At 38.6% G+C, this 21,432-nt stretch overlaps 1 protein-coding gene across 4 annotated transcripts in view; it reads right to left on the bottom strand.

The window, feature by feature from the left end:
• Positions 1-501: 501 nt before the first annotated feature.
• clcn2a (chloride channel, voltage-sensitive 2a) overlaps positions 502-21,432 on the bottom strand; it is a 60,451-nt gene continuing 39,520 nt past the window's right edge. For 3 of the 4 annotated variants that reach the window (XM_077222496.1, XM_077222613.1, XM_077222542.1), the window contains 19 exons: positions 18,808-18,886; positions 18,548-18,673; positions 18,371-18,455; positions 17,982-18,083; positions 16,875-16,959; positions 16,532-16,690; positions 16,084-16,153; positions 15,499-15,549; positions 15,292-15,402; positions 14,762-14,972; positions 14,530-14,663; positions 10,749-11,014; positions 9,298-9,406; positions 9,130-9,176; positions 8,593-8,658; positions 7,860-7,898; positions 6,953-7,057; positions 5,221-5,307; positions 502-5,142 (listed from right to left, as the gene is read on the bottom strand). In XM_077222496.1, the coding sequence (XP_077078611.1) occupies positions 4,687-5,142; positions 5,221-5,307; positions 6,953-7,057; positions 7,860-7,898; positions 8,593-8,658; positions 9,130-9,176; positions 9,298-9,406; positions 10,749-11,014; positions 14,530-14,663; positions 14,762-14,972; positions 15,292-15,402; positions 15,499-15,549; positions 16,084-16,153; positions 16,532-16,690; positions 16,875-16,959; positions 17,982-18,083; positions 18,371-18,455; positions 18,548-18,673; positions 18,808-18,886 (2,388 nt within the window). In that variant the 3' untranslated portion in view covers positions 502-4,686. The remainder of the gene's footprint in view (positions 5,143-5,220; positions 5,308-6,952; positions 7,058-7,859; positions 7,899-8,592; positions 8,659-9,129; positions 9,177-9,297; positions 9,407-10,748; positions 11,015-14,529; positions 14,664-14,761; positions 14,973-15,291; positions 15,403-15,498; positions 15,550-16,083; positions 16,154-16,531; positions 16,691-16,874; positions 16,960-17,981; positions 18,084-18,370; positions 18,456-18,547; positions 18,674-18,807; positions 18,887-21,432) is intronic. The other variant, XM_077222701.1, reaches the window with a different exon arrangement.

Raw genomic sequence — 21,432 nt, 5'->3', positions numbered from 1 at the left:
CCCATATATGGACCGGTAATGTCATGATGTTCATTGATGTGAATGTGTGAATCTCCCCCAAAAGTTTTTTTATTGTTTGTACAGAAAATGTCTGAGGTCAAATGTGAGAATTATGATTGCATTAAAGTTATGTGTATATTCATATGTTTCACTGCTGAATCATTACATATTGCAGCGGCTACCTCTGCTGCAAACCGTAAAACTGAAAGAAAAAAAATAGTATTTTTTGTCATGTTTTTTTGTACAAAATATCATCCCTAACAAAAAAGCAGCAAAAATGTAATATTAAGTGAGTGCTGTATATCTTTTAATATTTTACTTAATTATTTATTAAGCATAAATCGAACAAAATTTAAAAAAATAATAATTATAAAACATAATTTTTTTTGAATTTATTATTATTTTTCTTTGTTGAGGGTTTCAACATTTTACCGGAAAATTATTCCAGCTTAACCATACAACCAATTATTTCCCACACAAATGAGAAGCATACAACAAAGCTTTAAAGTTGAAATATTTATTGATGTACAAAACAATTCCATGTTTTCTGAAAAATAATGGTAACAGCTGATTCAGTATGCTTATCTCTATGTATAGGGTGAGTAGAGTTCATATACATACCGCTTTACCCTGTATTCTGTACAAGCAAACGGTTTATAAAAACCATTTACGGATATGGGAGCAGACTTATTGCTTTACTCTACACTGAATGTGCGGCATATTAGCAGACACTTTACACATCGTGGGCTTGACCTAAACTGCACAAGAGCCAAACAGAGACAGAACGTGACACAATATATCTAAAGATCATTAGCTTAAGTTATTCCTGTCCCACAACAGGATTCGTTAATAAAACAGCTGATTGGTGCAGGCGAGGAAAACATTCTGCTCTTGCGGATGACAGAACCCATAGCAGGCGTTTCTGAGAGCATGAGAAAGGGCTGTGTCAGGAAGTCAGTGTCATGGTTCTGGTTCTGGTCCACTCTCCTTGATCCGTTTAAATCAAACCCGTAGCCTCCCATTTCTGCAGTGCACAAGAAAAAACCAACAAATAAACTCATTCTCTGTTGAGCTCTCCTTATAGGCTGTGTCTGGGGTAGTTGTGCTGTTCGACCATATTCTGCATAGCGTCGTTCAGCCACAGTTTTGATGCAAACAGAACAATAATACATCATTCTCAGGCTGAAACTGAAAAGTCCACCGCTGAGGTCCAGTAAACACTTTGCAGGTTGTGAAAGCGAAATTTAAAGGCATTAAAAATATTAACTCCCGCTCGGACTTGTCCATTTGTTTAATGGACTTGTCCATGTGCAAACAGTTTCAAAATAATATGCACTGTAGAAACAGAGCCAGCGTTTAGTAAAATAACTATTCGGCAAGCAATAATTCTAATAATATTGCACAATTGACAGCTCAAAATCAAATGTAAAAAGCTTCACACGTAGGCTATAGGCTAGCCTATAAAACAATTCAGATATGACGCGATTGCAGGTACACAGAATATCCATCATTGTAATGATTTACATTTTACTTTGATTATTCAAACTTGAACATTACTGGATGAGATCTGCACACTTGACTATAAACTCCCTGCAATGGTAGGTTATATACAAAGGCTGATTCTTGCTGTTCTAACACATTTGAAAAACGTCATCATTCAATCTACACTGGTGTCGTAGTCTGCGACGTGTTACACCTTGTGAGCACGTGCAAAAAAAGTATTGCGCTCTGGATTTGAAAAAAGCAAAAGTCCTTGTAAGGAAATCTGACGAAGAAACATAGCCTACTTGAAACAGGCGTATGCGGTCTTTTTAAATGGCTGTATTTAAGCTGGCCGGAAAGCAATACAAATCGTATTGTTTATGTGAGTGTGTGAGCATGCAAATGATTGCGTCGGGGTACATGCATATAATTAAGAATTTAAGAACTCCGAGTCTCTCAGGGTATTTCGAGCTTCTAGGGCATTATTATGCTTTTATACATTTTAAATGGCCAGGGAGCTTTGCTGCAAACTGGTCCTGATACAGATTTGTGCATGCTTAACGTACGTGCCTACATATCGTGGGATATCATTACTCGTAATTACAGGCAACACTATCCAAACCATGTGCTGTCAGTATGGAAAACTCAGTGTTTTGTTTGAATGATACTTACAATGTGCTTCAAAACTACCCTGGTTGGGAACTCCACTGTGAGACTGTGAATCTGTTGGGTTTGTATGGGAGAGTGGCGTAAGATGTGCCGCCCCCATAATAGCCTATAGCAAACTGTGAGCATTTTTCGACAGATGACCATATTTTTTGAAACGGTGTATACAGCTGCATGTTATACACAAGCTGTGTGTCAAAATACTTTTTTGCATGATAAAGTAAATTTCCCACATGGCAGGTAAAATGTTGATGTCAAAGCAAAAATATATAGTAGCTGGCCAAAAGTCTTAGGCACGTTTGTATTTTCACCACCCAAAACCCCATGGTTTTAAGGCAGTTATTTATATATTTTGCTATAGTGTGTCAGTAGGAAATATCAGTTTACATTTCTAAACACTCATTTTGCCATTAATTGTAATAATCCAGAGAGATTTTTGTATGCATAAGGAGTCTGACAACAGCCGGTGCTCCACACGGAGATCTGATCTCACCATCACTGAGACTGCCTTTGATTACATGAAGAAACAAACAAAAACAAAAAAAATGACAGACTAAATCCAGAAAAACTGAGGCAACATCTCCAAGAAACCTACCTCAGTTTTTTTTTCTATTTCTTCATCACAGACAAACTCGATGATGGTGAGATCAGATCATAACGGCTTCTGTCAGACTGCTTGTGCATACAAAAAACTCACTGGATTATTACAATTAATGGCAAAAGGAATGTTTAGAAATGTAAACCGAACTGATATTTTCTACTGACACACTACATTAAAAGATCTAAATAACTGGCTTAAAATAGTTTTTATTTATTTTTTTGGTGAAAATCCTAACATGCCCATGACTATTGCACAGTACTGTATATCACACACTTTGATGAATTGCGAATGTATAAAACAAAAGATGGAAGGAATTATTAAATCATGTCATGAATAATGTTTTTTATTTTACTATAAAGATTTTAGCTTTGGGGTAAAGTGTGTCAGGTGCTTCATGATAAAAGGTGACAGTGGCTAATATTTACGATGAGTTTTGCATCCAAAGCATGAAAAAACAAATAGTATGATACAATTCTAAATATTGTTCCACTACATGCAAATACACATTTTTTCTAGTTATTTTATGAAAATGTGAATCCCATACAGCAAAATAAAAATTTGAATGAAATAATATAACATTTTCAAAATATAATGAATATAGTTCAAACGTTCCCTAATGGTTCAACTTACTCCTTATCATGACACCTCTTAAGGCCTCATTATGCTTCTGCGTCAACTCCATGGCGTAGCTACGCCGTCACTCCTACGGCGTCGTGGCCATTTTATGGTGCTGCGTCAGGTTGAGTTGCATCTCGGTGCATCTGACCAATCACTGCCCTTGTGGTCTGTGTTGCCTCGACGCGTAGTTACAATTTTTTGGAGGTGCACGTCGAGCTACGGCGGAGGGGTTCGCGGTGACGCAGAGGGGTCTGCGGGGGTACGCCGTTGATTCGACGCAGAAGCATAAAACAGGCTTAACTCCTAATGTGGGGTAAGTTGTGCCAATGGACAATTTTTCACGAGAAGTCATATTTCTGTGCTCCTACTGTATGTATTCTTAAATATAATCAGGCATATTCATTTGCCTGATTACTTGTTTCTTCTTGCCTAGCTGACAAACTAAGTAAAAAGCATCACAGTTTTACCCCACTCTTCCATCACTCTCCTGCCTTTACATGACTCTCTTTCCGATGTCCTTTCTTTCTTTCTTTTTCTTTCTTTCTTTCTTTCTTTCTCTCATTTTGCATCATGTTCTTGTTATTTCCGTGTCTTCTGTGTCCTCTCTTGCCCACCCGCTCCCTTTCTTTTCCCCCACTCTCTCCCTCCGTGTTTCCTTGCAGTGTGGGTTATTAAGGGCTATATTTAGAGCAAAATTGTAGTTTGGCTCTCGGAGACAATTTTATTTGGATTTAAAGTGTCGGCACCAGATGGGTGCGTTGGCTAGGTGCAGCTGAGTCACTCTTGCACACACACTCGGCTTTTCTTATGCACACTCTGTCGCTTGCGTAAAGAAGGGAAAAAACACACACAGACAAATTCAGCATGAAGCCACAAATCAACGAACAAACACACCTATGATGAAAACCTGCACGCACAAAAAAGCGTGACATCATCGAACATAAACTGATTTAAATTAATCTCACCAAATTAAATCAACTCACAGACACAAACAGAAATGTCCCCCGAAGCCATAAATTAACAAACACACAAATTTATGACGAACACACGCGTACGAAGAGACAATCGCTCATCAGTCCCCAACATATCCAAAGCCACACGGCACTCAAACTGCAGCGCGTATCTATGGCACCCCACACATACAAACACACACGGCGTGTTTCGTGTGAAGGCAGGACCAGCGATTGGGGTTGGTTTGATTGGTACCGAGCAGATAGTGTGCTTCACTGCTTAAAGACTCCCTCCAATTCTCCTCAACCTGACTTCACAATCCCACTTATGGTGTAAATGGAGCGTGCGTTACCAACCGCAAGCAGCTGTCATTCCGGCTGACCGGCTGACAGCGAGGGGTCTCCATCTTTCACCACTTCCTCATTGGGAGCTGGGCACTGCTCGCTGACCGCCTCCGAGTCTCCGTCCTCCATCGGGAGGGTACAGTCACAGGGGAGTTGTGGTAGCTGCTCCTCTTGGGGCGTAACATCGGTGTAGGGCAGCTCTGATTGGTCGTCTGTGTGTGAGTGGCTGTTCTGACTGGACAGCTCTGTGCACTCCGTCTCATTCACAAAGCTGGCCTCAGACGGCTGCTCTGTTTGGTCTTCCAGGTCGGGGAGGTTGGGTTCCCGTGGCAGTGACAGGCTTTTGTGACGACTCCAGAACTTGTGGAGCTCTGTGACCTCCGAGACGCTGCTGCTGTCGCCGCTGTCGCGAAAGCTGGCCAGCGGGGGACGGACTTTCACTCCAGTCACAGTTACAGAGCCCTCGATGGCCTTACGCAGCTGCAGACAGACACAATTTATTTTTTGAAATGTAACCATTCTTACAGGATATAAAGAAGAGCTATACAAATCACGCACCTCCTTCAAAGAGACGACGCCTACTAGACGTCCGGTGCTGGTAACATAGGCATGATCCAAGCCAAGTAGTGAGAAAATTGTGTGTGTCTGTGATGGACAAAGGGACAGAGAAAAGGACTGATGTTCACGTTAAATTAAGAGGCAACTGTGATGATAAAACCGGACTGTTTGTTTTTCATATGACGTGCGTGTTATTTTCCTTGTGTGGCTTCAGAACATTTGGAATATATTGTACAAATAATATGCACTTTTTTTGGTCGTTTTTAAGATGAATGTGTTAAAGGCCGAATAAGAGAGCACTGCAGGGAGGACATATTTTTGTAGGTCAAAACCCAGAAACAAGTTGGCATTTTGGCAGCTTTTAAGCATTGGCTAAATGAGACTACAGAGGTTGTCTGGGACATTAAAGTCATCATTCAGAGCAGGAAAACTCATCTACTCACTAGTAGTTTTTACAGGTTAGTTGAGTTCATAATTAAAGCTACAATATGTAAAAACATTTTTTGCTAACCTCTTACAATAACAAAGTCGAGGGTTGATGACGCAGTGATAAGCGGAATGATGGGACTTGCTGTCATGCTGACGGATCTAATAATGTTTATGGATGAGTGAATACATTGATGTTTTTAACATGACTGTGGTATGAAGCAGGGCGCGATTGCTCATATGAAAAAGATATCAGCGCCACACGCGAGTTCCACGGATATAAAGGAATGAGGACATTTCATTCTATCGAAGTACCTGCAAGTGCTGAATTAATACTCACACAGGTCAGTTTATTAGACGAATGAAACTTGTGAGGTAATGCAGCGCTGTTTCATTTGGTCTAACGTTACACTATCATACTAAACAGCATTTGAGTGTGTTGAAAGTTATAATGTTATTCTATGTGTTAGTTTGTCTGTATGAGACTAGCAATAAGCTAGATCAACATAAGAATAACATACTGATCATATTCTAACATTTCATCATGTTGAGCTATATAACATTGATTTCTTTTATGTACATTTGCTCACCTGTCTAATAAAGTACATGCAAGGGCGGCATCCCTGTGAAGTCGTGACTCGTGAAGCTCTGTCAAGTCCAAGTTAGTTGCGGACGCAGAGCTCTCGGCATCTCGAAAACGCCACACTGATATTGATCCTCGTTTTAGTTCTTCTTTTGTCCCAAAGTCTGCTTGCCATGGTCTATAATGCTTGAACGAAACAACAACAGCGTGCCACTAGACGTTACGCACTACGCAGTTGTCCACGTCTGTCGCCATGGTCACGATGGCAGTACAAGTGGAAACCAGGGATAACGCGGATATTACGTCATTGACGGAACAGCGACGGGCACTTTTTAAAACTGTGAATTTCTCTGAATTTACAAATTCTTGGAAACATTTAGGATAATGGAAGTAAACAATTGAAAGAAATATATAACACTGTGCAAGTGGTTTTTGGATGTTTTATACAAAATTCTTACATATTGTACCTTTAAGCCCTTGCAAACTTTCAGGAAAAATGTTTTATGAGTCAAAAGCTTAACGGTGATGATGTTGAAGCTATGAGACTGTTGTGTAGTTCGTTTATAGCTTTTTACTTCTGGCTGTTTAGGCTTCAACAATCATATAAGATTATCATGATAAATAGAATCAAACTTTTGCTGGTCTCAAAGCCATTTTCTTCAATAATCCAAGAGCCAATTGGAAAAATAAAATATTGGAAGATACAGCAGATGCAGATTTTACCTTATGCAAAGATGTCCGTTCCACCAGCTGAAAGGGGGCGGGGTCTATTTTACAGTTGTTGAAATTAATAGCTTCATCCAACTGTTGCTCCTCCCACTCTGTTATCTGAAAAAAAAAAACATTTAGTACTAAAGTTCAGAGAACAAATATAATTTAATCTGACAAGGGGAATTATCCTAGGTTTTATACTATAATATGATATGAGAATGTTAACTTTTATGCTCTTTTTCATACAATGACAATGAGAGGTGACCACAGCTTTCAAGGGTGATTTTCAAGGTCAGCTTTTCAGTGAATATCTTAAATTTCAGTCTGTTCCTCATAAAAATTACAGTTGTATGGAAGAAAACCGTGTGAAGATTCCTCAGAACATCTAATTTTGTGTTCCATGACAGAAAGTTTTTTTTTAAGGAGCTACAAAATTAGCTTTATTACACATTGCCCAAACCAGGAGCAACACAGTTAAACATAAAAAAATCTCTTCCATGTACAAGCATAGTCAACATTACATTTTGGCAGTGATTTGGTGTCTATTTCCGTGGCCCTGCTCACAGTGAAATCTCATTGGACTAAAATCCTGCTCCACATAACTGTATATTAAACATCAAATATTTATTTTTCTGATTGACTGTTTTTTTTTTTTTTGGTTGGAAGATTACTTTTAACTGACAACTTGTTGCATGTCACCATGTAAGCATAAGAGAGAAGCAAAAAATATGAAAGAAAATATATCTGACTGTCTGTACAAAGAGTCACATGATCAGTCACAAATTGACTTATTATAGACCTAGAAATAGAGCAAAATAGAGCATTGTTTTGCATATTTCAACATTTGACAAATGTGTGATTCACCGCAAGAATCATGATACAATTACAACACAATTATGGGTAACTACAGTATTTATACCTCTGCTGTTGACATGTCATCTTCTACATCAGGTGTATCCTGAAAACATCAAGTCGAGAATTAGACACAGAAACGCATAATGTCCCTTTCATACGTTCTTGTCCTCACAAACATCATGCGTTTCATTCAATTCACAAGACAAGCTACACATACTAATGTAATCTACCGAAGCGGCTCAAGCTTTCTTAAACATCAGCAAGCTTAAGCAATACATTAAACACAGCCCAGGGGAGGGTGAGGTAGAATGGATGCCATTACGAAGGCAATAAAGAACTAAGACAGGGAATAGCTTTTCGAAAGGTTCTTAATTTGATTGGAGAGTTCAAGGCTCCAGTTGAAAATTGAACTTGAATCAACTTTGTGAAGCTTTGTTCAAAAGAAATGGGTCCAATTACAACATCCCCTGACGTCCCTCCATTGGTTTACGAGGATACGGGGCTCCTGAGCCCGTTCTGAATCTGAACCTCAAAACCAAACCATGCGTCACACAAACCCACTCATCCCGTGAGAGACAAATATAAGCTTCATAAAATGGCATGATTCATCTTGTGAGTCAGCTTGTTCCCCGTTCCCTAAAGGGGAAGTACTAAGCTGGAGGAGTGTATCAATACAGCACACAGGCAGAATGCAATAAGGCCTCTGAGATGCCAAGGCCCTATTGGCTGTGCCACTGCCACCCCCGATGATGCGTGTTTGTGAGCTGGGGAACGAGTCCCTGCGGCAGCGTTCTTACCACCATGGGTATCTTCACACGCTTGGGCCTCCTGCTCCTCTTAGGAGCCTTGGGGCCAGCATTGTTCTTCCAGACATAACAGATAGAAAAGGGAGGAGCATAAAGCGTTAATGCAAATCTAACGCAAGGCTCCTTCAACAGCTGCACCTTCAACATTGTCTATTATCAAGGGACACTGTTAGAGCCATCGGTCCTCTAAAGAGAAAGGCAGAAAGGGGTGTATAACAGTAAATTCAGGATAAAATAAGAAAAAAGTCTGATTTGAATTAACATATTTGAGCTTTGAATAAAAAATCAAAAAAATCAAACAGACAACAAAACAGAATACAGCCTGTCTGAACAAAGCCTAAGACAAACATTGAAACATAAAAAAAAATATGTCAAACCAGACGCGTAGACTAATTGTGATGCTGGTTTGGCAAATGGTTTCTCTTGCGTCTCTTGTCTCGTCCCATATTTAACTTCTGGGCACCTGTAAAATCTACAGCTACATAAGTGCTGCGTATCACCCACAATCCCCCTAGAGAGCCATCATACCTCTACTAGCTCCTTCACAGGTTCCCCAGAGGACAGATTTGGAGAGCCTGCAGAAGAGGAGTGATTAGATTAGCACAAGAGGGGTGCGTACCAGGGGGTCGCAGACAGTTTGCAACACGACATACATGAGTAGGAGTTGAAATGTGTGAGTAAGTGTTATATACACACTGTTCAGTGACTCTGTGTTGCTGATTGCAGACACCGTCTTCAGAGCAGACTTGAGGGGGATCTGGGAGTTAGTCAGCGTGGGGCTGTATGAGGACTCTTCAGTGGAGATCTGGGAAAAAACTGTCTATTAGATAGATTTATCAGGAAGGTTGATTACTAAAACAGACTCCACGTACTCCCAGATTTATTACCGAGCACAGAGAGGACAGCTTGTCGGGGGGGAATTCTTTGGGATAAAACAGAAAACATGAAGAAGAAAAAAAACACCTGATGGTGATCTGACAATCCTTTGTTCTTCTTGAGAAATACAGACTAGCTGGGAATCGCAGACTCCAAAAACAATGGCATACTAACATTGAACATAATTAAAGAAATCCTTCACTCGGAATTGAAAATTATTTATTACGCTCACTGTGTCATTCCAAGCCTATCTGTTGGTTTCACTTGAAATCTTTATAGTTACCAGTATAGCTCATTGTGACCACTAAACACTAAAAAAAAACATAAAAAAGAGCCATTAATGGAGACCATGTGACTCATACAGTGCATTTTGAGTCTTCTAAAGCCATACTAAACAAACTGAGCGTCAATAACAATCTTATTCTCCACAAATCTTCTTCTTCATCCCACATTCTCAATAACAGTATTCACTTACCATGTGAGAACCACTTTTAGAAACACAGAATCATTCTGTACCATATCGGTTAGATTTTTTGACGTATCGATATAGGTCGAAAATTGCATTATTAATTGTAATCATTTCCCTTATTTAAAAATGTAAACCACATTTGCTGTATGCTCACATAAAGTTAATCTGTAAAAAATAAACGAATTTAATTACACTTAACAATCACAAGAAAATTTAAAATAACTAAATAATTAGAAAATAAAATTTTCAAATTGTATATTATAATGCTTAAATTCACTTGTAGCATTTAAAGTGATTAATTTAATAATTAAAAATGTTTTTTTAGTGTTTTACTTTTTATTTATTTAGATGAATATAGTATAGATAGACTAAACAGCACAGATCTTAATAAGAATTTATTGGCCATAATATAAAAAATATTTTTAGCTTAATGTTATTGACCATAATGTTAATATCAGTGCACCCTTAATGGTTTTTGCCATCAATAATGTTAAACCTGGTGCAATCTAAAAATTATCGCTAAGTTTATCATTATTTTTGCAAAGAAAATTATTAAGCTGCACAGAAAAATAGCATTCAAGCTCAGAACATCATGCGGGCGAGTAAATAATAACAATAATGGTTGAGCTAATCCTATAACCTGGTGTTGTTTTTCACAAGTCTATTTTTAAATGTATGTCTATGTCTCTATAATGATCATGTAAAATTATATGGGGGAAAATTACATCTAATCTAATGTTAGTTGCTGCTTCAGATTCCTGTCTTGTAATTAACACTAGCATTTTCTCTCTGAGGTTCATACCAGGAAACGTACGCCATGCCCAGTCTTGGGGGGAGAGTCTTGGGGGAAGGTGGGCACATGGGTGCCGTTGTCCTGAGCACGTTCTCTCAAGAAGTCCAGCCTGCGAGCTCGGCCGAGCTGCAGCGAGAGCAGCGACTGTAGCTGGGAGCGCTCTATAGAACCCAGCAGGATCATGGACTCTGGAGCCAGGTGGGGACACAAGCAAGGGAGACAGCAGAGAGGGAAAGAGAGAGAAAGAGAGAAGTGAGAGAGACACAGCGGGGTAGCTGGAGGAATGGGGGATAGCAAAGGGCGGGAAAAGGAGATGGAGAGGGTAAAGAATGTGTCTGTCACAGGGAATGAGGTGGAATTGTGGGATAACATTTCCAACTGTGAGCTTTCATTTGGGAACTTGTTCACTTGAAAATGGCTGGAAAGGAAACTGTACTGAAATGTATTGAAAATGCGATGAATTTTTTCAGGATTCTTTGATTTATAGAAAGAACTGCATTTATCTATAATACAATTAAATGTTTTTACGGTCACTTTTGATCAATTCAATGCAGCATTTCTAAACAAGAGTAAAAAATATTAAGTTCAATAATTTCTTCAACAACAACAAAAAAAACTTACTGACCCAATATATAATATATAGGGGCAGTTTCCCGATCAGAGAATAAGCCTAGTCCTGGACTAAAGTGACCTTTTAAACCAGATTGAACCAGATCTGCTTTCTCTGTCCTAGACTTGGTCTAGTCCAGAGTTTAATAAGTAAATTTCCTGCAGGAAGACTAGAGCTACTCCGGGACTACTCCGGGTCTATTTGTATTCGATTGGAATGCGATATGCAACTGCAATTGCTCATGTCTTGGACTGGGCAAATGTCTACTGTCCATTTATTATGTATGAACTGATTGTTTGTTCCTTACTGTTATTGTGAAGCATCCTTGAGCTTGGGAAAGGCGCTATATAAATTAAACATATTATTATTATTATATTATTATTATAAATTGAGGATTAAATTAACCTACCAGGAGGCAGGTTTAACTTAAGATTACTATTGTGTTTCATATACTGTTGTGTATATATATACAGGTCCTTCTCAAAAAATTAGCATATTGTGATAAAGTTCATTATTTTCCATAATGTAATGATAAAAATTTAACTTTCATATATTTTAGATTCATTGCACACCAACTGAAATATTTCAGATCTTTTATTGTTTTAATACTGATGATTTTCCCATACAGCTCATGAAAACCCAAAATTCCTATCTCAAAAAATTAGCATATCATGAAAAGGGTCTCTAAACGAGCTATTAACCTAATCATCTGAATCAACTAATTAACTCTAAACACCTGCAAAAGATTCCTGAGGCTTTTAAAAACTCCCAGCCTGTTTCATTACTCAAAACCGCAATCATGGGTAAGACTGCCGACCTGACTGCTGTCCAGAAGGCCATCATTGACACCCTCAAGCAAGAGGGTAAGACACAGAAAGAAATTTCTGAACAAATAGGCTGTTCCCAGAGTGCTGTATCAAGGCACCTCAGTGGGAAGTCTGTGGGAAGGAAAAAGTGTGGCAAAAAAGCTGCACAACGAGAAGAGGTGACCGGACCCTGAGGAAGATTGTGGAGAAGGACCGATTCCAGACCTTGGGGGACCTGCGGAAGCAGTGGACTGAGTCTGAAGTAGAAACATCCAGAGCCACCGTGCACAGGCGTGTGCAGGAAATGGGCTACAGGTGCCGCATTCCCCAGGTCAAGCCACTTTTGAACCAGAAACAGCGGCAGAAGCGCCTGACCTGGGCTACAGAGAAGCAGCACTGGACTTTTGCTCTGTGGTCCAAAGTACTTTTTTCGGATGAAAGCAAATTTTGCATGTCATTCTGAAATCAAGGTGCCAGAGTCTGGAGGAAGACTGGGGAGAAGGAAATGCCAAAATGCCTGAAGTCCAGTGTCAAGTACCCACAGTCAGTGATGGTCTGGGGTGCCATGTCAGCTGCTGGTGTTGGTCCACTGTGTTTTATCAAGGGCAGGGTCAATGCAGCTAGCTATCAGGAGATTTTGGAACACTTCATGCTTCCATCTGCTGAAAAGCTTTATGGAGAAGATTTCATTTTTCAGCACGACCTGGCGCCTGCTCACAGTGCCAAAACCACTGGTAAATGGTTTACTGACCATGGTATTACTGTGCTCAATTGGCCTGCCAACTCTCCTGACCTGAACCCCATAGAGAATCTGTGGGATATTGTGAAGAGAAAGTTGAGAGACGCAAGACCCAACACTCTGGATGAGCTTAAGGCCGCTATCGAAGCATCCTGGGCCTCCATAACACCTCAGCAGTGCCACAGGCTGATTGCCTCCATGCCACGCCGCATTGAAGCAGTCATTTCTGCAAAAGGATTCCCGACCAAGTATTGAGTGCATAACTGAACATAATTATTTGAAGGTTGACTTTTTTTTAATTAAAAACACTTCTTTTATTGGTCGGATGAAATATGCTAATTTTTTGAGATAGGAATTTTGGGTTTTCATGAGCTGTATGCCAAAATCATCAGTATTAAAACAATAAAAGACCAGAAATATTTCAGTTGGTGTGCAATGAATCTAAAATATATGAAAGTTTAATTTTTATCATTACATTATGGAAAATAATGAACTTTATCACAATATGCTAATTTTTTGAGAAGGACCTGTATATATATATATATATATATATATATATATATATATATATAAATACTGTATATATAATATGAATGTATGTAACAGAGGCAAGCTCGTAAGAGCTGTGTGTGTAAACTTCACTTCCCTGGCCTCAAGAGTTGCACTAGTGACTGACGCTGGAGACTAGCGTCCTTGTTAGCAAGTCTGTCTTCCTTGCTGTAGACCCCTGTTCGAATCCTGCTCGGAAAGTTTCTAAAGTTTATCGGGGGAATGCAAAGCATTTGCGAGAGAATGTAAAGCATTGACAAAAAAAAAAATTCTCCCATCTCTTTATTTTTCCTTCACCATGACCCTTTAAGTGCATTGTAGATTCCTCAAGTGATATGTTTAATTTTCTTTGGTATTTGCTTTCATGAGTTTTCTCTTGTTCAGTACATTTTGTTGATTGCAGTATTTTTTCCTGTTGTCATTGTTTTCCTTGGATTTGCTTCTCAGTTCCATACAATTTGAAGTTTTTCTTGGTTGGTTCCACGTTTTCTAGGCAACCTTGATCATGCTAATTCAGATTAGCAGTTGGTTTTAAATAAAAAAAAATGTACTTTTCAGTTCAAAACTTCATAGTCCAGGTGTTAGTAATCTGTACTTAATCTGTGAGAAAGCCATTTTTTAAACCATGAATAACTATTCTAGATTAAGGCCTACTCCTATCTTAATTTAGAACGTGTCTAAGAAACCGCCACATATAGTTATATATATATATATATATATATATATATATATATATATATATATATATATATATATATATATATATATATATATATATATATATTTCGCTCTCTGGATATTGGCATCAGCCATTGAAAATCCATCTTGATGAAAACCTAATTTCTTGGCAAAAATGATTCAGCAATCAAAGACTGATATTGCAGAGACATTTCAGCAGAATTGTTCTTCCATATTGAGAAAAATGGGGAAAAAAGTCACTTTGGGATAAAGACTGCCTAAAAGTTTGTCTAAAAATTCCTAATGTGAGATTGTGATAGTGGTAAGAAGGATGTACAGAAGGTGGACTAACAGGCTGAAAACCACTTTTTTTGTGCGAAATATTTAGGTATTTTATGCATGTCTCACCTTTGGACTCCACCAGGGCCAGGGTTTTAAGCTGGCCTGTTACGAGAGCTTCCTGCAGGTCCCGGTAAGAGGAGGAGAGTGTGATATACCGCACGTCTCTCACCATTATGTCCTCCACGCGGATATTATATTTCCTACAGAAAAAAAAAAACCCAAGATGGGAGTGAGAATTCAAAAGCCAGGGGAATAATATGAGAGTGATAATTTGGGGAAGGAATGTAATAGCCCTCACTCCTGTCCCCAGCCCAGCTCTGGCAGGTAGGGAAGTTTCTGGATCCGGATGATGGAATCGTAGAGGGAAGGCTGTAGACTCTGAGCCACGGCATTGGCCAATATCACAGCGATCATCACAGGCAGGATGTGCGAGATTTGACCGGTCAGCTCGAACACAATGACGGCGGTGGACACGGTGTGCGTGACTGCGCCAGAAAGAGCCGCCGCCCCTGTGGGAATCACCATTTCGCATCAAATTACAGTAGCAGTCACCCGCCTCAAGCCATCTGATTTCCTATTGTGCTCCTGACAAGCTTTCTGCTCCGCTGCACAATGCAGTGCTACCGCTAAAGCCATTTCCAAAGGCAAGATCTAATTTGGCTGTTGGTTTGTGTGAGTTAATGAAAAATGTATGACTCTTGCATACAACACCCTGCAGGTTCAATTACGTGTGTGAATAAGATATAGCCACGACGGGTTGAAACTGATGGCTTTTGAAAGAAAACAAATGGACATCCGTGAGAAGGCATGCACAATGGTTACTCTCACCAACAACTGCGTATCCGCCGGGAACTATGGGATATACAGTGTTGTCGGCGTGTATCCCTTCGGGGAAGACAGCGGCCATACTCTCGCCGACCAGTCGACCGAATGCAGCCCCTGTGTGTCACACAGAATTCACATTTTTGTTTTGATGACATTTTGGGGCTGACAAAAAAACGTCCAATTTGTAACACCTGGTTGACGTATACTTACATGAGGCCACACACATTGATTCCAGTGATTTCACGAGTTTACACACACAGGCTTTAGTGACTCAGACAGTGATGAGGGATGGAAATGGAGGACATGATTGCGGGAAAAGGAAAACAACCATTAAGGACAAACTAAAATATGATGGCTGGTATGAACACAAAAGCAAAATAATGTTCAAACGTGCTCGCTCATACACTGCCGGACAAAAGTTTGGAATAATTAAGATTTTTAACATAAGGAATAACATAAGATAAGTCTCTAATGTTAGAATTGAATGATAGCATATTAGAATGATTTCTGAGAGATGTAAAGATGCTGAAAATTCAGCTTTGATATAACAGAAAAAAAGCATTTTAAAATAAATAAAATAAACAGTTAAATATTATTGTTTTTATTGTATTTTCGATTAAATAAATGCAAGCTTGGTGAGCATGAAAGAATCTTATTTTAAAAATCTTAATTATATCAAACTTTTGACTGGTAGACCACAATAATGGCTTGAAATGAAAACCAAAAAAAACCAAAAACACTTTTCCCATAGTGTTGACTTTTAAAAACAACACACGCACACTATAAATCACATACCAATGAGGAAAACCGGCATGAAAGCCCCACAAGGCACAGGCATTGTTGTGGCCACAGCTGACATCCAGAACTGAAGAGAAACATTCAAGAGCCACAAGGTCACACACATGAACAAAGACACCCTTTAATAATTAAGCACCATCACACACGCAATTGAGATGCTGTACTGAAAATCACAACGGCTGTGATTTAAACTGCAGCCGATTTGAAACTGTGCTAATTTTCAGCACAACAACGTGATAGCAACTTTTTTATACAAGACAGTTCAATAACAAGAAGTTAATATTGAGTAACTGACATTTCAATATGACCAGATATTTTTTTTATTTTTGCAACAATAATGAAGCCAATCAAATAACAGCTGTATAATAACATGTTACATTCCCATATTGCCCATTACTGTTAACATTCATGGTCTTTATAATTTACAAAACATGGTGAGACCCACCTTCATGACAATGAAGAGGAGGAGTGTGATGAACACATTGACTTGAGGGTGCTTCCAGGCCTGAGGTACGTGACTTGAGTATGCAAACTCCTCCGCAACACCTTGCTTGTACCAGGTCAGGTTGTCAAACAGTGCCACTAAAGACTCATGTTGAGTAAGCTAAATGAGGAGGTAATGCAGTTTGTTACTGAATGCATGATTACTGATCCAGAACAAATTAATCTATCAGCATGAAGCACACGTTGGAAGACTGAAAAAGTTTGGTTGTATATATATATATAAAAAAAGCTATAGAGAAGGAAACCATTTTGATGAGACACACAATAGATCTGAAATATCAGACCTGGCCTGCCATGAACTGTCCAAACCCTGGAGGAAAGGTGAGTGTAGAGATAAGAAGAGTGACCACTGCCGGATACACTAGTCTTCTATGGGAAGACAAGCATGAGAGAGAAAAATAAATATTTGAATATAATAAATAAACACTCTATGATTTAATATAACATTAATCATTTTATATTATTTATTTGAAAAAGTTTCATTATTAATCCAGCACTGAAAACAGAAAATATATTTAATTTGTAACATTATTTAACAATTAAATAAAATAATTCTTAGCTAGTTCCTAAATAAAATACATTGCTTAGCATAAGCTAATACACCCATGCTAAAGTTGACTAAAAAGAGGAATAAAAAAAATCATTTTTTGGAAATTGATCTTAATGCATTAATAAAAAGAAAAAGAAAAATCCAACCTTTAGAGACACCAATTTTCTTTGTGAATGAGTAATGTGTCATAAATAAATAAATGTTCTTCTTATAAATTCTCAAAGATGCAGGCAGATTTTTATTTTTAAAGGCCAGTTATTTCATGGATCCAGGATACTATGCATCCTGATAAAGTTCCCTTGGCCTCTGGAATTAAAATATCCCCACATCATCACACACCCTTCACCATACCTAGAGATTGGCATGGGGTACTTTCCATAAGATCATCTCTCAATGCAAATCAAAAAAGCTATTAGGCTAACTGAAATAAAACCATGCCAATCTCTAGGTATGGTGAAGAGTGTGTGATGATGTGGGGCTATTTTAATTTCAAAGGCCAAGAACTTTATCCCTTACGAACAAGGCCAAGGGAACTTATCTATTCCTTTAACTTTATTATTTTTTTAATTAAGTCATTAAGATCAATTTCCAAAAGAGGCTAAGCACTGTACATGGTACAATAAGGAAGATTTTTGAAGAATGTCGGTAACCAGACAGTTGATGAATGTGATACAACTGTTTGGTTACCGACATTCTTCAAAATATCTTCCTTTGTGTTCAGTAGAAGAAAGAAATTCATACAGGTTTGAAACAACTTGAAGGTGAGTAAATGAGGATAGAATTTTCATTTTGAAGTGAACTATTCCTTTAACATTGTAAAAGAAGCACTAAAAAAACGAACTTTTTTAGCAAAAACTTGTTGATGGTTTTCTGTTTTCTCATAGACTCCACTATGATCCTGTTCAGGTACACAAACAACGCCCCTCCAAAACCACTGGCAATTCTGAGAAAAACATGAACAAACACTGAAACATTAAGCAAAACTATGTCCATTGCGCATTTCTATTTTACAGCTAAGAACAAAGATTCACAAACTAGTTGGTTTTAAAGATTAGACATGTGAACCGAACACACAGTGTTTGAAAGCATTTTGCATAAACAGTGCTAATGAGCTTAGACATTTTAACACAAATGTCCCTTGACAAGGATGTTAGTTTGCATAAAATCTTACTTCCATAATTCAAATTATGTAAATAAAATGTGTTTTTGGCAGAAAGGTGAGGCACAAACCCGAGCACAGCAAAAGCCGGAAGCTCTTGTAGGTCAAAGGGAAAGTCCAGACGAAAGCGTGTTTTAAAGAGAGCTGTGATCGTCTCTGCAATATGGCGAAGAGAGATTGACAGTTAGAAATGTATGGCGAATGAATCATCTGACAGTGTTGGCTATCATAACAGGTTCCTCCCTCACCCTCATCGTTATTCCACACTGCCAGCACCCTGAAGATAAAGGCACTGAAGGTTGCAGCGAAGAATCCTCTCCAGTAGTTCCTCACGGCAAAGAACGTAGATGTGACCTCAATACTGAACAGCACTCCTGCCACAACACAGCAGATCGTCAACAAACAACTTTGCTCAAAGCTGGAGGTATACAGGGAAACGTTACTGCCGTGAATGTGATATGGCGTTATCTCCAGTGGCCAGCTATGATCACAATGTGTCTGGTCTTACCTCCAATAGGGGCCGCAAAGCAACAGCCCACCCCCACGGCACAGGCGGCTGACAGCATCTCTGTGTTTCTCAGCTCATTCTGTCAGATTAACGAGAAAACCAAATACATGCAAATCCTGTTTCAAACGACTGTTGCGGTGGCATTTTGCAGGCAGCCAAGAAACAGGGTAATTACACTGACAGATACATGGCAACGACATGCTGAACAAGGTATTGCTATGAACACAATTAAAAAATGGACAAACACTGCTCTTTCATTCACTATACGCTATCTTTGGGAACGGTTTTGCTACGGCCAGGGAGGATGAAGTCCAGTGGACTCTAGATTGCAATGGAAAAATGGTAAACTTGAGAAATAAAACTTCACAAAATGGGAGAAGAAAATAAAACAGACTTTTTCATTTATTTTAACACTTTTAATCAATCGGATCACATGGACACACCCAAACATAATAATACCTGCATCTTACCTTGTTTCCCTCAAAGGGCTCTTCCTTCAGCAGTAAATCAAAATAACACATATACATGTGAATATCTGAACTCGTTCAAAGGCTATCAATACTTTAAGTACTTACAGTGTTGTTTACTTGTTTCAAGTCTGTATCTATAAAAAAAATAATTGAAATTTGTTCACATTTGTTGTAATGGGAGCTACTGTAGTGTGTTGACTATGTTTGTTTGATCTATCTATCTATCTATCTATCTATCTATCTATCTATCAATCTATCTTCCACACTCGTGCCTCCTGGGAGCAGTATGGTGTTGAAATGTGATTGGCGAGAGACTTCATTAATTGATTGATTTGTGGGTGGATAGTATTGCCGTTTCTCAATTCACCTACTTATACTACGCTCTAAAAGTATGTACTCTTTTTGTGAAGAAAAATTAGATACTTTTGAGTGTGTTGCAAAAGAGTACACAAGCTTTGGGACATACTATCACGTCATATGCGTCTTTAATGGTTGCTCTGAATGCTCTCTGTCGCATCCTATGACAGTAAATTGGCCAGTCAATCATCTTGTCACAGTTAAAATCCTACAACATTCATTTAATTTCCTACCGTATCGTAGAGAAATGCAGTAGCACGTGATCTGCAGTCGTGAGTCTTTCATGCGAAGAACTCTCCTCATTTTAATGCATAATGAAGCATTTAAAAGTTAATGGCCAAACAGATCTTTATAAAAATCCACATTGTTATTGCAGATGAAAAATAACACGGATAACATCAAATAAATATTTTTCTATCAGGTTAAACTTTGATTAGTCACTCAACCCTTAATTTAAACCTCTCACCGTCGGTCGTTCATATCCGCCATGTTTTGTAGGTTTTTTTTAACACTTTTTACTCGTGTTTATAGTTCTTCCTCCAAAGCGCAATGGGTTGTGGGCAATATTAGCCTTTAGAGTGTGCACGGATCCACACTTCGAAAATCTACTGTAAATAGAACATCCCAGGACTTTTGACATACTCTTTTCAACATGTTTTGGGAAACATTTATTCTAATCTGACAAAGGCCTACTATTTAGGATGGATAGAATTGACATTGGGATGCGGGGTATAAAAAGTTTGTGGTGTCCTTCTCAACAGTACTTCCTCTGGAGAAATGGTACTGAGGATGTCCAGAGAGTTAATTTGCTCTAACATGCTTCTTTTCCTTTTGTTTAAAAGCCTACACACCAATATTCGTCACACAAATGGATTGTTATTTTTCCCTTTATTGTTTAAACCCCTAGACTTTATGTTACTTTTGAAATAAATCGTTTCTGTATAAATAAACAAGCTTATAATCCAAACAGTTTGCTTGTGCGTGTGATCTTCCTTATTTGATGGTCAAAAATGAGTTGGCCGTGACTCTATCTATCTATCTATCTATCTATCTATCTATCTATCTATCTATCTATCTATCTATCTATCTATCTATCTATCAGGAAAAATTATCCCCTTTATATTGGTACTAGACTTTTTTCTTTTACCCAGGCCCTAATTAGAGGTCATCATTCATATCCCACTCTCAAAAGTGACACCCACAGGTATGAAGTGTCAGACAAATAATTATCGGCACGGCCCGTTACCCCGGACCCCCCAGCCTGATTGACTGTGTAAACATGCCATTGACATTTGCCCAATTAAAGCGCATTAAATTACAGAGGAACAGTTAAAATTTGTCAGAATGTTTATGGCCTCCGATTTTCTGTCAGATTCACTCTGTGCTAACAACATGTTATTGATCCATTCCCCAGCATGCTGTGATTTCTCAGGTTACTTTGTGGGCAAAGTCCAGAGGGTTGATATGGAATCGCACAAAGGCCGTTTGACTCTTTTCAGCACGATTTACAAACAGTTCCATTTACTGTGGTTGCAATTCCCAAGAGAACCGATATCTTATGCACTTTGACTAATCACAGCCTAGCAAAAGACCCTAGAGAACCCTCAGCTGCTTGTTTGTATGATACACGCAGATGAGACTAGAAGAACAAGGCCATGACGTTTCAAGTGCAGTGACATGTAAAGTGATAATACAAACACAAGTCATTGGTAACGCTTTATAATATCTCTCATTAATAGGTCATTATTAATAGGACATTCCATTAAGAGGTCTTTAACAATCATTATATGATGTTTAT

Source organism: Siphateles boraxobius, unplaced genomic scaffold (genome assembly GCF_051911475.1).
Source record: "Siphateles boraxobius isolate OS27281-9 unplaced genomic scaffold, OSU_SipBor_1 1, whole genome shotgun sequence".
NCBI classification, from domain to species: Eukaryota; Metazoa; Chordata; class Actinopteri; order Cypriniformes; family Leuciscidae; genus Siphateles; species Siphateles boraxobius.
Note: the sequence above shows the minus strand (reverse complement) of the source record. Positions and strands in the feature narration are given on the sequence as shown.